This window comes from Pristiophorus japonicus, chromosome 8 (genome assembly GCF_044704955.1).
Source record: "Pristiophorus japonicus isolate sPriJap1 chromosome 8, sPriJap1.hap1, whole genome shotgun sequence".
Lineage (NCBI taxonomy): Eukaryota > Metazoa > Chordata > Chondrichthyes > Pristiophoridae > Pristiophorus > Pristiophorus japonicus.
Window position 1 is genome coordinate 207,341,231 of NC_091984.1, and position 14,665 is coordinate 207,355,895.

Sequence of the window (14,665 nt, forward strand, 5' to 3'; positions counted from 1 at the left end):
GGATAGCGCTGGACGCTGGCTGATGGCAGTCTTGCGAATGCAGCTTGAAGCGGTCATGCTTGCTGAATAATTGCTGAGGCCAGTGAAGGGTTACAAGTAATATACCGACACCGGCTGAGATAAACCGCCAGCCTCGCCTCATACTGTTGGTTCTGCCTGGTCCACTGATCTCCAGGGCTTCATGCTCCCTTTGGGTGAGGGCTATAATGTTGGGTTCTCCTCTCCCAGTCATGCTCTCCCCTCTGATAAGTGCTGTCTTGACCTGCAGGAAGAGTGGGTGAGAGTTAGTGAACAGCTGTTGGGATGAAGTGGAGATGTGTTGGGCTTGTGCATGTGTTGACAGCTAGAGAAGAAGCAAGACAGAAGGAGGATGGGGAGGTGATGGATGTAAGGCTGTGTGTAGAATGTGAAGTGAGTAAGAAGTGCTGGAAGGAATTGATGGTTGTGCAAGTGCGAGGATGTGAGAAGAGAATGGTGTTAGTGCGCAGTTCGGTGAGGAACGGAGGAGGTGAGTGTTTGGAATGAGAGAGAGGTGTTGACGCGTCCTTTGTGACTGTATGCCGATGGATGTGATGCAATTATTGAGGGTGGTGGGGGTGGAGGTGAAAGGAGTGTTGTCAGATGTTGAGGGCAATGAAGAGTTGTACTCGCCCTTGCTGCTCTTGTGAGGTCATTGAACCTCCTCCTACACTAAAGCCAGATCCCTGGGGTGATACTGCTGGCACTGACCCTCTCCGTGAAAGGGGACAAGAGTTAGGATAGCGCTGGACATTGGCTGATGGCAGTCTTGCGAATGCAGCTTGAAGCAGTCTTGCTGAGGCAAATGAAGGGTTACAAGTAATATGCAGACAGCGGCTGAGATAAACCGCCAGCCTCACCTCATACTGTTGGCTCTGCCTGGTCCACTGATCGCCAGGGCTTTGTGCTCCCTTTGGGTGAGGGCTTTGTCCAGGCCTGCACAATGGTGGCTCTGGGGATGTTTCTGCGGGAAGCTGGGGAAACAGTACTTCGCTCCTTTTCCTGACCTCCTCCACCAGAACTTCTAGCGAGGCATCAGAAAACCAAGGCGGCAACCCTGCAACTTATTTCTGGTACCACAATTGTGACCAGCGCTGTTGCAACAAAATTCAAAGAAGGGAGTGCAATCTCGCTTTGAGAAATGCATTCCCGCTATAAATAAGCCTTGGGATTGGTGAGTTCAGAGAAGGTTCACGAGGTTGATTCCTGAGATGGGGGGGTTGTCATGTGAAGAAGGGTTGAGCAGTTTGGGCCTATACTCATTGGAGTTTAGAAGACTGAGAGGTGATCTTATTGAAACGTATAAGATTCTGAGGGGACTTGATAGGGTCGATGCAGAGAGGACGTTTCCCCTCGTGGAGGAATGTAGAAATACGGGGCATAGTTACAGAATAAGGGGTTGCCCATTTAAAATGGAAATGAGGAGGAATTTCTTCTCTGAGAGTCATGAATCTTTGGAATTCTCTACCCCAGAGAGCTGGGTCATTGAATATATTTAAGGTGGAGATAGGCAGATTTCTGAATGATAAGGGAGTCGAGGGTTATGGGGAGAGGGCAGGGAAGTGGAGTTGAGTCCAAGATCAGATCAGTTTTGATCTTATTGAATGGTGGAGCAGGCTCGAGGGGCCGAATGGCCTACTCCTGCTCCTATTTCTTATGGGAGCCCCATCCGAGATTTGTTTCTTTCCTATCATTTGTAGGCCTGGAACAGGAGCCTGCTGGTACTGCCAATGGTCGAGGGTGGTCCAGCCGCACACAGCACCCTGTTCTGGGACGCATCCCCTACGGGTTTCAGACACCAAGATTTATAAGAACACTGAGACACAGACAAAGATTTGATTTTCCCAATACAATGGACTTTATTTAAAGTATCAAAAGACTATAAGTTCCCTAGTTTAACACCGCTGAGTACAGGTTTAAAAGTATCAAAAAGACTACAGATTTCCGAGCTTACAGATTTAAAGTTCCTTCGTACAGTCCTCGAGTGATCAATTCGAGATAGGCGTAGGCTCTGAGAGTCAGCTGGCCTGGTCAACCATCTCCCTTGCTTCTTTCCTAAGACGTATGTGTTAGCAGTTCTTTGTCCGTTTTTCATATACTAAATAGCATGCCTTCTCCTCGTGGGCCAGTTTCTGTTTGGTCAGAGATAACTTACTCCTTTTGCTGATTGGCCGATTCTGACGTCATGAAGCATGCTGTCTGCCTGACCAGAGCTGATACCAGAGGTCTCTGTACGTGTTCGAATGCCCATCTCCCGATGTCCTGTTTTTCCCTCCAGCCCGGAGCACAGAAGTTTGTTTTTTAAATTCTCCCACAAGCCTTCAGTGAGTCCCTCTCGCTAACATTCTCAATCACCAGCACAGCCACACACACCCAGAGGATTGAGTTAGTGAGCTTGAGGGAGTAGCATTAGATTAGTCACAGTGTCCAGGTGGGAAGGAGGAGATACAGTAACCTGTTGCCTAAACAGCCACATTGCTTTCAACAATATAGCAGTGCAGTAATGTTGGGCAGCTGTGTCATGCTCCTGTTACTGTTCAGTAGGGTAGGAGATGGAAATTGTTGGCTGTCCTGACCTATGTATCAGTTACTTGCTTGCTGCATGTGTGGCCAGCACATTGGCTCATACTTTAGATGATTGCTCTGCCAGTCTGGAAGGAGGTTGAAAAGTTCCAGGTGGTGATGACTTTCCCGGCCACCAATGCTGTCTCTCTTCTGGAAGTTGGCTACTGGGTGACCTTGCAGCTGATGGTACAGCTCTGCAACTGTTCGACTTGGCACATGTGGGTCATTGCTAGGCAGGTGTGCCCATGGCTAGCAGATTCATAGAATCACACAGCACAGAAGGTAGCCATTCGGCCCATCGTGCCTGTGATGGCTCTTTGAAAGAACTATCCAATTAGTCCTACACCCCCTGCTCTTTCCCCATAGCCCTGAAATTTTATTTCCCTTTAACTGTTTATCCAATTTCCTTTTTGAAAGTTGCTATTTCTATTGAATCTGCTTCCACCACCCTTTCGGGCAGTGCATTCTGCTGTGTAAAAATCAAAACGGTTGGTGCCGTGAGAATGGATGTGGGTAGGCTGGTTATGATGCCCACTGATCTCCCTGTGGTGTCTTCTTTCATCTTTTATCACTTCAACTGTGAAATAATGCAATTAGGGTGCTTTCAAAACAACCCCCAGAATTGACGTCAACGGACATGGGACTCTGTAGCTTGCATCGGATGGATTGAAACACCCTAACTTGGCGTGAATGTTTGCCTTGTGATGATTCTTGTTTCATGCCAACTCTTCCGACATTTTCCTGTTCAGCTGAACTCTTGGAAAATTACAGTGTGCTTTCTGGGGATTTTGAAAAACATTCCAACAGTCTTCTGTGCCAAACAAATGAGCAAAAAATAAAATAAGTCAAAAATGATAATGGCGCAGAAAAATATCTATTTTTAAAAAGGCAGCAAAAAGCCATTTGCAAAAAAGGGGAAGCATTTTATTAAATATGGCTTTACCTTTAAGAGCTCATTTAAATGTGGCTTGTCTTTCTGACAACTGCAGATGGGCGAGCTAAGTGCACAGATGGATTTGTCAGGTGTGAAGTTCTAAATTGAAGCTGAAACCAATCAAACTGATGCAAAATGTGTAATGGAACTGGCCTATTTTTTTTAAAGAAACCAATCTATTTTCTTCACAAGAGAAATTCAATGAAGAACCAGCCACACAAAGTTATCAGAAGGTTTTAAAAATTTGAAACAAAACCAGTAAAATACTGGAAACACACAGCAAGTCAGACAGCAGCTGAGGAAAAAGAAGACAAGTTAAAGTGTCAGGTGTAACCTTTTCATCTAACACTGGCTTCTGACAAAAAAGGGTCTGCACCTGAAGCGTTAACTCGCCTGCTCTCTCCACAGCTACTGACTGACCTGCTGTGCGTTTCCAGTATTTTGTTTCAGATTTCCAGCACTTGCGGCTTTTTGTTTTTAGAAGTTTGATTTTTATTAAGCAATAAAATACTGAAGTTGTATAACAGGTGGGGGCAGCTTTTCCTATTGCAGTACCTGGGACCATTAGCTTGCAGTGAATACAAGGAAGCCTAGCGGGGAGGAGCGCAGACCCAGAAGGGAGACTGCCTACATTTTCTGTCTATTTAAATGAATGGCTGGCTCATTTAGGGATGGTGCTCAGCCAGGCCAATTTTCTTGATTTCCCTGTGCCCAGGTAATTCAATAGCCCCAGGCACAGGAAGAGGAAAATCAGTCCCTTCTTTCTTTTGGAAAACCTCATTTAGGAATCAAATCTGATAGAGTTTAGAGGTGAAGAGGCAGATTTTCCTCCATAATTCCACCTGATTTTGGATTGACATGGGGTAGGCAGGAGAGGAAAATTGGTCTGGGAGCCATTTCATTAGCTACCGATGCCACTGCTGGGATTTCCTGCTGGACGTGACGTCGGACATGTTAGTGCATTTTCTGTACACATTTGAGAGATGAGTTGTCGTAACAGATTGAAATACAGGTGCTTTCATATTTACGAAAGGTTCACAAGGTTGATTCCAGAGATGAGGGGGTTGACTTATGAGGAAAGGTTGAGTAGGTTAGGCCTCTACTCCTTGGAATGCAGAAGAATGAGAGGTGACCTTATCGAAACGTATAAGATTATGAGGGGGCTTGACAAGGTGGATGCAGAGAGGATGTTTCCGCTGACAGGGGAGACTCGAACTAGAGGGCATGATCTTAGAATAAGGGGCCACCCATTTAAAACTGAGATGAGGAGAAATTTCTTCTCTGAGGGTTGCGGATCTGTGGAATTCGCTGCCTCAGAGAGCTGTGGAAGCTGGGACATTGAATAAATTTAAGACAGAAGTAGACAGTTTCTTAAACGATAAGGGAAAGGAAGTTATGGGGAGCGGGCTGGGAAGTGGAGCTGAGTCCATGACCGGATCAGCCATGATCGTATTAAAATGGCGGAGCAGGCTCGAGGGACCGTATGGCCTACTCCTGTTCCTATTTCTTATGTTCTTATATTCTTATGTTCTTTCATTTTTGTGGTTTTGATATATGGCATGTACAATGTTGTACATGGCCCCTTTATTGTGTACAAACCTATTAGCATTTAGAGTGTCATCTAAGTTGGAATACAAATGAAGCCAGCGTTACCAATACAACTCTGCTAATACAGTATTACAATACCATGTGCTTTGGGGCATAATATTGGTACAATTGAAATTCTCAATGGTGCATAATGCATTACTGTTTTGACTTACAATCTTCATGAAATGTTCAACATCATGCAAATTATCTTAAGATCTGATCCCTCGAAACTAAAACAGTCTTTCACAAGACAACTACTTAAAAATGCTTCAGGTACATGAACTAGTCACAACAAATGAGTTTGGATGGCTGGGACCATTTTTATAAAGTACCGTATCCTAGGTGTTGGATGAACTGTGGGAGTCGATAGTGAATTGCTATTTTGCAGCCTGTTCACATGATTGTAGGCTATTTCCTGTCACACTGTGATGTTTTGCATCTATTTTAGGACAGATGAAGTGGGAATGATCATGACCAACTTAGAAAAGACCAATCAGGTAAGAAAGAAATTGCTTTGAATCTATAGAACTGTCAAGCATATGAGAGATTTGTTTTTTAAACGAGCACAATGCTTTAGCAAGTGACATAATTTATTGATTTGTTAAACAAATCCCATAAATCTCGGACCATCTGTAAAATGCAGCTTTATGTATTAGTGTCACACGTGTTTACAGTTACTAACTGCTGATGTAAATATTAGAGTACGTTATGTTGTGTATTACTGCACAGCTTCTCGAAGAGCTGCAATATTTTTATACACATTGGAAACCGGCCTTATGAAATTAGTGAGAAAATTTGTGTGTCTCAATTAACTTGGCGTGAAATTAAATTGATGATATTATGAAATCGCAACCAGCTTATACTGAAAACTTTCATCAGCTGGTCAGAAGCTCAAACAGTAAAATGACTTTGTTCCAAAAAAAGTTCTCAATATTAATGGTTCCACCATAGTTCTTGGCGAATAGACATTAGTAACTGAAGCATAGCTCCTACTGATAGTCTTCAAAGAGTAATTAACTGTTTTGAACAGCTTAGTTGTACTACTGGGAGTTAATTTATTAAATCTCAACTGCGCCACTAGTCGTTAGTAGAAGCAGAAATAATCCAGTTTTATAATTTTTCTCTTAGATGTAAAATGTATTTATTCCCAATTAAGTGAAAGTGTGTGAAAGCACAATAGTATCGTACTGTGCCGAGTTCTTTATTATTTTGCTATATTGCTGTATTAAGACTGCCGTTTTCGATTGCATTTGATCTTTTCGTTTACATGAAACCCTATAGTTCAGGGCCCACTGTAAATTATGCACTAGTGCTGCTTCTTGTTATCGGTACTGGTCTGAAATTAAATAATTCATAAGTGGAACCAATAGGAGTATGGAAATTTGAGAAATAAAGAATCACAAACCGTGTTGGTGAATTTTGCTGTCGGATTTCATTTCTTTAATTTAATTTTTGTGGCGGGGGGTTCATTACAGAGGGCTGAAGCTGCTTAGAGAGAAATAGAGAGTCTTCGAGAACAGTCTGTAAACCGCTCCGTCCATTTGGCCTGCCGCTCTCCACGGATTGCCGGTGTGGTAAGGAATTCGGAGTAAATGAGGATTATCTATATGATATACTAGTAAACAACAGCCAGCGTAAAATCAGAACAGAAAGATCCTGCCTGACCAACATTCTTGAGCAATGACTTAGAAAAAGCATTTGGAAAAGTTCCTCAATGAAGAGCTGCTAGTTAAGCTCAAAGCAGTGGAGAGTCAGAGTAAGAAAAACCGGCTCACTGGTAGACAGCACCAGGTAATTGCTGGAAAAGTTGTGTCAGATTGCAGGGGTGAGAGTGCTCCAGAGATCAGTTTGGGGCTCCCAGTGTTTCTAATTTGCATTGAAAGCTTGGATTCAGAGAATCCAATGCAAATCGATCATATTTACAGATGATGCCAAACTATAAGGGACAATTGAAGGGACAGTTGATTCTGCAGAGATAGCTTGGGACCGATAAAATGAATTGAACAAAATATGTAAATGAGTGGAGTACTGGCAGATGGAATTTAATGCAGATAAGCATAAAGCCCACTCAACATGTCCAACCATTGCAGAGCAGCAATTAGCTCCTCAAACGAGCAAATTTAGGACGGATGTCATGAAGTTCTCTCAGAGAGAAGGATCAACAGATGAACTCAATGTCTGGGTTGGGCAGTGTAGATGAAAACACAGAAACCATATGATAGGGGAAACCATTGAGACGTTCTGGAAGGATAAATTAAATTGAATGGCCTTGCACATCTGTATTTGTCATGAACTTGTGACCCAATACTATGCTTTATCTTCTTCTGTATGATGATAGGCAACAGTAGCTTGAAAATTCTATCTAATATTTAATTGTTCCTAATTGTAATGTGATTAAAAGCACAGTAGTAGCTTTTTTTTTGCTGTCTTAAATTGTCTTTAGTTTGGCTCTGAACTTTTCATGTATGTAAGGCCTTACAGCTGGTGTTCTACCATCATGTGTATAATGAGCATTGCTTTATGTGGTGCCTGCGGTATATTGATCTGAAATGAAAGTTCAGTAATTTCAGCCATCTTGGCACTTTGTATTCATTACTGCAGCTTTACCTGAAACACTCCCAACAGAATAAAAACTGGCTTGATGCAACTCCTTTAATAAAATCATTAGCACACTGAAGTGGACAAACTGTCAACTGTTGCATATCTCCAAAGAAGTTATTGGGCCCAAAATTGCCCAGGAGTTGCTCCTTTTTTTTTTGGAGCAACTTGATTTTTCTGGAGTATCTTAAAAATTCCCATTTTGCACATTCAATTTGCGCCAATGTAAGTGAGTCAGTTTGGATTTTTTTAGTTTTGTTTTGTTCAAAAGGGGGCGTTACCAGCCATCTACACCCGTTTTTGGCCATTTAAGCCACTTTGGACAGCTAATAGTTGCTCCAAGCTAACTTAGACCAGCGTACGTGGCCACTTGTGGCTGCACAGAAAACCCTTGCGGAGAGTTAAGAAATCAGCGCAGGTAGCCAAAGATTGGGGGGGGGGGCGGGTGTGTGGGAGAAGGGAAGCACAGAGGACCTTGCAAAGCACTAAATACCTTCACAACAACATTCAAAAAGCATAAAAACCATCAATAATAAATAAAAAATAAAACTTAAGTCCTACCTTCCTAACTTGACCCAGGAAGTCAGTGGGCCACCTCCGACTCTCCCTCTGACTCTCTCTCCGACTTGCCCTCCGACTCCGACTCTCTCTCTCTGACTGCCTGGCACGTGTCGTGAGGCCACTCGGCCTGGGATAGGGGCGGGACGCATCGGGTCCCATGCTGCAGCACAGCTGGGGGCAGGAGCTACTGCGCATGCGCGAAACTTCCAGTGCGCGTGCGTTGAGCTGCCAGCACTGTTTTTCGCGCAGGGCCCTAGCTCCGCCCCCTAATGGACAGACCAAGCCATGGCAGAGGCCACAGAGTAGCCAGAATCCAGGGAGAACCCTTTTCGACGTCGTTTTCACCCTAGGAAGTGGGCGCATCTCCGGAGTGTGCCGAAAAAATGGGTGGGCCAAATTTGGGCCCATTGTAAGTGGCTTATCTTTTGTAAAAATTGGGGTGTTACTAAAACATAAGTTGCCTGGCGAGGACATAAGAATTAGGAACAGGAGTAGGCCATCTAGCCCCTCGAGCCTGCTCCGCCATTCAATAAGATCATGGCTGATCTGGCCGTGGACTCAGCTCCACTTACCCGCCCTTTCCCCGTAGCCCTTAATTCCCTTATTGGTTAAAAATCTATCTATCTATCTAAGGACATTATCCTTAGGCTAAAGATCCAGGATTGTCAGCTGAAAACCAATGTGACTTTGCATCATGTACTTGACAACAAGTCAGCTAGAGCTTCATCAGCATTCTTTGTCAGACCGGGGAAAAAAAGTGTTAATAACATGCTACTGTGCCAGTTAGCACAGCCCTGTGCTGACAACTAAAATAATTTTAACCACCCCCCCATCCCCCCCCAAAAAAAATCATGTGTACAATAACGGACTCTGTTTGGGATCAGTGACAGTATTTGATTCACATCAAATCAGCCCCTGGAATGAATGCCAGAACTGGTTCTTAACAAAAACCTCTTTCTCTGATGCTGAGTTACCGACACAATGCATGTCAGTTTCCTTACATGATTGACTGAACTTAATGACCTAACTGGTGTCCCCAAACGTAGCCCTGACAGTCAATAAACCCACTATGGACACTATGTGTTTCTCCAGTCATTTTACATACACAATTGTAAAAAAGTTTTTGAAGAAGAATTCTGATGCTGATGTAATCTTGAAATAAGAATTAAAGTGAAATTCCACCTTTAAAGGGGCAGAATTAAATTTTAAAAGCATAACTTAGTTTCAGCTTGGATCTATAATTCTTACACGATTTTCCAATAATTCACAAGAGGGTTGTGCAAAAAGACTTTGTATAAGGCGCTGGAAACCTAAAAGCTTCTTTCCACTACTACACAGGATCACGCAGACATTTTGATGTGCCCTAGTTCAAGACTGGAGGCAGCACTGGTTGCTAAAGACCGAGAGATTACCCGACTGCTAAGAGAGATTAAACACCTCCAGACTGCACTGCACGAACTCCAGGAGAGTTCAGCAAATCAGATTGCACAGATGGAGCAGCAACTAGCACTAAAGACTGAAGCTGTGGAGGTAATGGAACTTGGGACAAGATAGTGCTTTTGCATGAAATCAAGTTTCCAATAAATGGATGACAAATATCTGGCTAAAATCATTGTGAACACTGCTACATGCTGCTGTGAACCACAAGATCAATCCAGGCAAATTATTGCCAATCTAAATGGTTATCAACAATATGTTGTCAGGTTGTGCAAGTGATTGGCTAATGTGATGCATTTCTTGTTTTCAGCTCCATCAATGTCAGTCATGTGCTGCATTGTACAGATCCCCAAAAAAATACTTTGCCAATTTCATCGTTTATACCTTTTTAATACCTAAATTAATTTAAAGTAAGAGTTCATCTTATGCGGTCATGTTGAGAAGTAATTGTGCTGGCCTGGTTTGACTTCCACTTTCACAGCGCTGGAGGGCAAGGCGGAGTAAAGCATTTACAGTGAATCTGCCTGTCGAGGTTTTGCTGTAAATTGCTGCTGGTCTTATCAGACCTTTCAAAGTGTCGAGCGCTGTTCTGAATTACTTCTACTTGAAATAAACCCACATAATAGATTGGTAATAAGGTGCAGGATGTGTCAAAACACGGTGCCACGGATTGTCCAGATGTGATACCACTTTGTTTCCGATCTCCGCTGTGCCATCAACATGAGACACTGAGCATTTCTTGGAAGGAAAGGGAGAGCAATCATGAAGGGCACAAACTCGTTTTCTTTTTTTGGAATGGAACAACGTAATGTAGTTTTTTTTCCCCTACATTTATTTACTTTCTTTTCGCAGAGGTATTTAGGAAATGATCTTGCCCCACCGCCATCAGTCTCTTTTTTTTTAATCCCTTTTCTTCTGCCTTACTTAACACTTGTCCAGCTGATAGGTGGTTACTGTGGCCGCTCTCTGTGGGTCCTGTTGTTGACTGCCAACAGCCACAGGGACTACCCAGCCATAGCTCCCTATTCTGCCCTCAGTACCACCACACCACTCCCTTTGCTACAAATGATTCGAGAAATAATCCAACTTCTCTTAACTTTTTTAACATTTTGTAGACGAGCTCTCTGAACAGATAGATATTTGTATCGCACTCTTAACATTAACTGCTATATAATTTTCTAACTGATAATTGTGTCCCTTTCTTCAGAAATTAGAAAAGAAGTTGTGTGCACAATTAAACTATGAGGAACATAAAACAGAATTAAGGTATGTATTTAAAGTTTGTACAGTAGCCACAAAAATATCCTTTGGATCAAAGATCGTAAAGTGCTGAAGGTGCCATGTGAATACTGTTGTGTGGGGTGGAGTGCAAGAGATATTTCTCTCTCGGGGTATATATTAGAAAGCAAGTGAATGGTAAAGGAGATATGTCACACTCCCGACTTCTTTGTGTGTTGCTCATTTCTTCTGAACCCTGTTCATTCCTCAGTTGCTTCCACTCGTGTTTCATTGTTTTCAGCTCTGCTCCATCCCATAGTTTTCCCAATTTCCCCAACTCTCTTGGTTCAGCTTGCTACTCTTCCATTGTTTCTCGGTCTCTTTCACCCTTCATTTCCCCACAATTTAAAACTATACTTGTTTCCTCTTTCAGAAAAAAAAATTGCCTATGTCTAACCTCATATTACCAGCATCACACAAACTAAAATTGTTCAGGGTACAAATGCTCGCCAACAAAATCCTCCGCAGAAGAGCTAATTCCACAATACATGCATTTACGGACTAGACTTCTAAATAAATGGAATATAAATAAACCCATTTCAAAGTAAAACACTTGCTTCCATTGATGAGTTTTATTGCTCCAACTCAACAAGTAACCAGTACTTTTATCTGCAGCTTTGGAAATATTTCTGAACAAGTGGTTAGATTTGGGTGAAATGCCAGCTTTTCTGGTTGACCAAGGAATGGCATTGAAGCTACTTGAAGTGAGTTTCTCAGAATAGATTGTTTCAGCCTCCTAATGAGAGGGCCATGTGGATACCACATTGGGCAAATGGGTAAAGCATTTTAGAACAAAAATCAAGCTAGGCAAATAGTCTAGCAGACATGACTTAATGAGGTTTACTTCTCATTGGCTTTTACCATCAGTAGGGTGGCTTTGCAACTTTCATCTGCTTGTTGATGAGTATTCAGTCCTGCTAAACCACCACCCCATCCTGGGCTTCAGTTTGTTAACAGAAGACTTGTTTTCCTGTTGATTTGTAGATGCCATAATTTAATCTTTTTAACAACAAAATCATTCTGAACTGAAGCAGTATACCAATGGGAACACTTCTGGTTAAATAAACAGAAAAAGATGATAGATTCATAAGTTGCCCATATAGATAACCCCAATGTTCTTTTCGATTTGATAATATTTGATGATCATGGTTTTTTACCACTCCAATAATCTCTTCTCTTGAGGGCGCAAATTCGTGGGCTACAGTTCCACAGACACCACCTGCCTTCCAGTGCCTCACTCAAGTAGCCAGTCTTTGTCTATGAGCCCAAACAATGGGCCCACTGTTTGACCATATGAACATTGCAGTTGAGCATGATGCTGCCATTATCCTGGATGCATGTTCCAGCAGGGCAATGGTTAATAATCAGCAGTGGAACCCTAGCTGTCACCCTCTACCACCCCCCATCCTCACTCCCTACCAGATGAGACCAACTGTGGGGTTCCTATTCCTACTGAAAACACTGATCCTGCAGATCGACCAGCTGATGCTGTTTTCATATGCTGTAGGCTTCAGTAGGATGCACCATACCAGCAAATCTTTCAGCTTGCAAAATGGCTTTGCTGCTGAACTGGATACCATCACGACACAAAGTCCTGGGACTATCTCGCAAAATCTTCCAAATATTTCTAATGCTGAAAATTCAAGTGGTCAGCCAGCATTTAGTTTTGAACTTTGTACTACTGCTTGTGAACAGCAATGAATGAGCCCCAAATTAATTGTGAAAGATGCAGAGTAAGGACTCTGTTCAACATCATGAGCTAGGACTCAGTTATGATGTTTATTATATTTTCTTTGCAGCATTTTCAAATCAGTGAACCCAATATCTGCAGATGGCTGTGCATCCCAGGTAATTGTTTTTCTTTAAAATGAATTTAATCATTACGGCATAATCCTGTGGTTCAAGGTCTTATAGGTTGATTAAAAGTAGCTGCAAAATTGATGTGGAACTACATGTCATCATTTCACTAGAAGAAGCCAGTTCACAATAAGTGCCAGCATTCATTTTCCCAAAGGAACTTTATAATGCCATTATATTAAAATCATGGATGTGCAGAGTGATGACCAGATTGACGTTTGAATAATTATTTCCTGCTGCCCAGGATAGAACAAAAGACACCAAGGATTCTCTGCCGGATAAAGAGATGACCCTTCAACCTGAGAAGAAATGTTTACAAGAGAAAACAAACTCGTATGTGGAGATGGGTATGATTGCAGTTTTGTTCTCTAGTCTCTTTAGATTTCATGTGATATCTGGTAAGCATTTACAGAAATCCAAACACACTGATGACTTTGCTCTCCTTGGGCTCAGTTTTCCCCAAAGCATTTTTTTGGCGTACTTGAAGAGTTACACCTGATTTTTTGGGGGCCCAAGTACGGCCAAAAAAAAATGTTCTAAGTTTCCCCGTTGGCTTTCTTCATTTTGGCGTGGCCTAACCCAACCTTTAGTTTTGGGGGTGGAGCCTCGATCTGCGCCAAAAAGATCGGGCTGCCATGGTAACCAGGGACACAATGCGAGCTGAGGCTGCAAAGTGAAGCATACAGCCAGCTCCCAACACATTAACAGAATTGAAAACCACATAGCAGCAACTTACCTCCAACCCTGCCCGAAGGGCTTGCTGGTTCAGTCCCCGGGACACTCAGTTCTCTCTCTCTCTCCCTCTCCCTGCCTCTTTCTCTCTCTCTCTCTCTCTCTCTCAGGACCGAGAATGGGACCGGACAGCCTTCGGGCGGGGTTGGAGGTAAGTTGCTGCTCTGTGTTTTTCAATCCTTTCACTGTGTCCGGGCATCTGCTGCACCACTTTCCTTACCTGCGCCGATTTCCTTAACTCTAGGGAAGGTTTTTCTGGAGAGGCCACATACACTGGCCTAAGCAGAACTGGAGTAACTCTCAGCTGGCCCAAACTTCCCTAAATGGCTGGTTATGCCCACTTTGGCTGAAAAAAAAACTGACTTTAAAAAATTGTAACTGAGTTACACTGGTGCAAATTGATTGGGGAAACTGTGGTTTTTCAACTGAGGCCAAAAAGAGCAGCCTGCTCCAAAAAAACGATGCAAATCACTGGGGAAAATTGAGCCCTTTGTGAGGACAAGATTTTATTACTTATCACAGATATCAGTACTAAGGGGCCCTGTTCTACCTCAAAGCATAGAACCCGCGTTGCCTTTGGGTGCACTGAGATAATTGACTGATTAACCTGTTTGTGGTAGTGTTGGATGAGGGAGAATGTTGGCCAGGACTGGGACAACTCCCTGCTGTTCGTCATCCAACTGAACAGCTGGAACAGGCAGTTCGAGTGTCTCACCGGAGGAATAACACTAGTGAAGGTGCAGTACTCCCTCATTACTGCACTGCAGTGTCAACCTAGACTTTATATTCCAAGTCCTAGAGATGAGAGTGATAACAAATCTACCATCGGTGACACTAAATTTGTTGCAATATACTCAACTGGTATTTTAGCTAAAACTGTCTGGATTGACACCGTAGAGTTTTTTTGCCTATTAAAGAGTACACATGGGACTCCAGTGTGAAATATTTCAATAAAGGGGTCATTATTAATCCTGCAATATACTGGCCCATTCATAAAAAGCGTAATGTTATCAATTCTGGATCATAGAAGGTGCATGTTTGCCAATGGAAGCGGCATTTTGAGGTGAGTATGAATGAAGAGTATTGGGAGAGAGTCAA

The 14,665-nt window shown here is 42.8% G+C and overlaps 1 protein-coding gene across 1 annotated transcript in view; it reads left to right on the forward strand.

Moving 5' to 3' along the window:
• Positions 1 to 14,665, forward strand: part of cux2b (cut-like homeobox 2b) — a 299,039-nt gene that overhangs the window by 250,146 nt on the left and 34,228 nt on the right. The window contains exons 9-13 of the mRNA XM_070887855.1: positions 5,553 to 5,601; positions 9,602 to 9,793; positions 10,908 to 10,966; positions 12,778 to 12,826; positions 13,080 to 13,182. Coding sequence (XP_070743956.1) covers positions 5,553 to 5,601; positions 9,602 to 9,793; positions 10,908 to 10,966; positions 12,778 to 12,826; positions 13,080 to 13,182 — 452 coding nt within the window. The remainder of the gene's footprint in view (positions 1 to 5,552; positions 5,602 to 9,601; positions 9,794 to 10,907; positions 10,967 to 12,777; positions 12,827 to 13,079; positions 13,183 to 14,665) is intronic.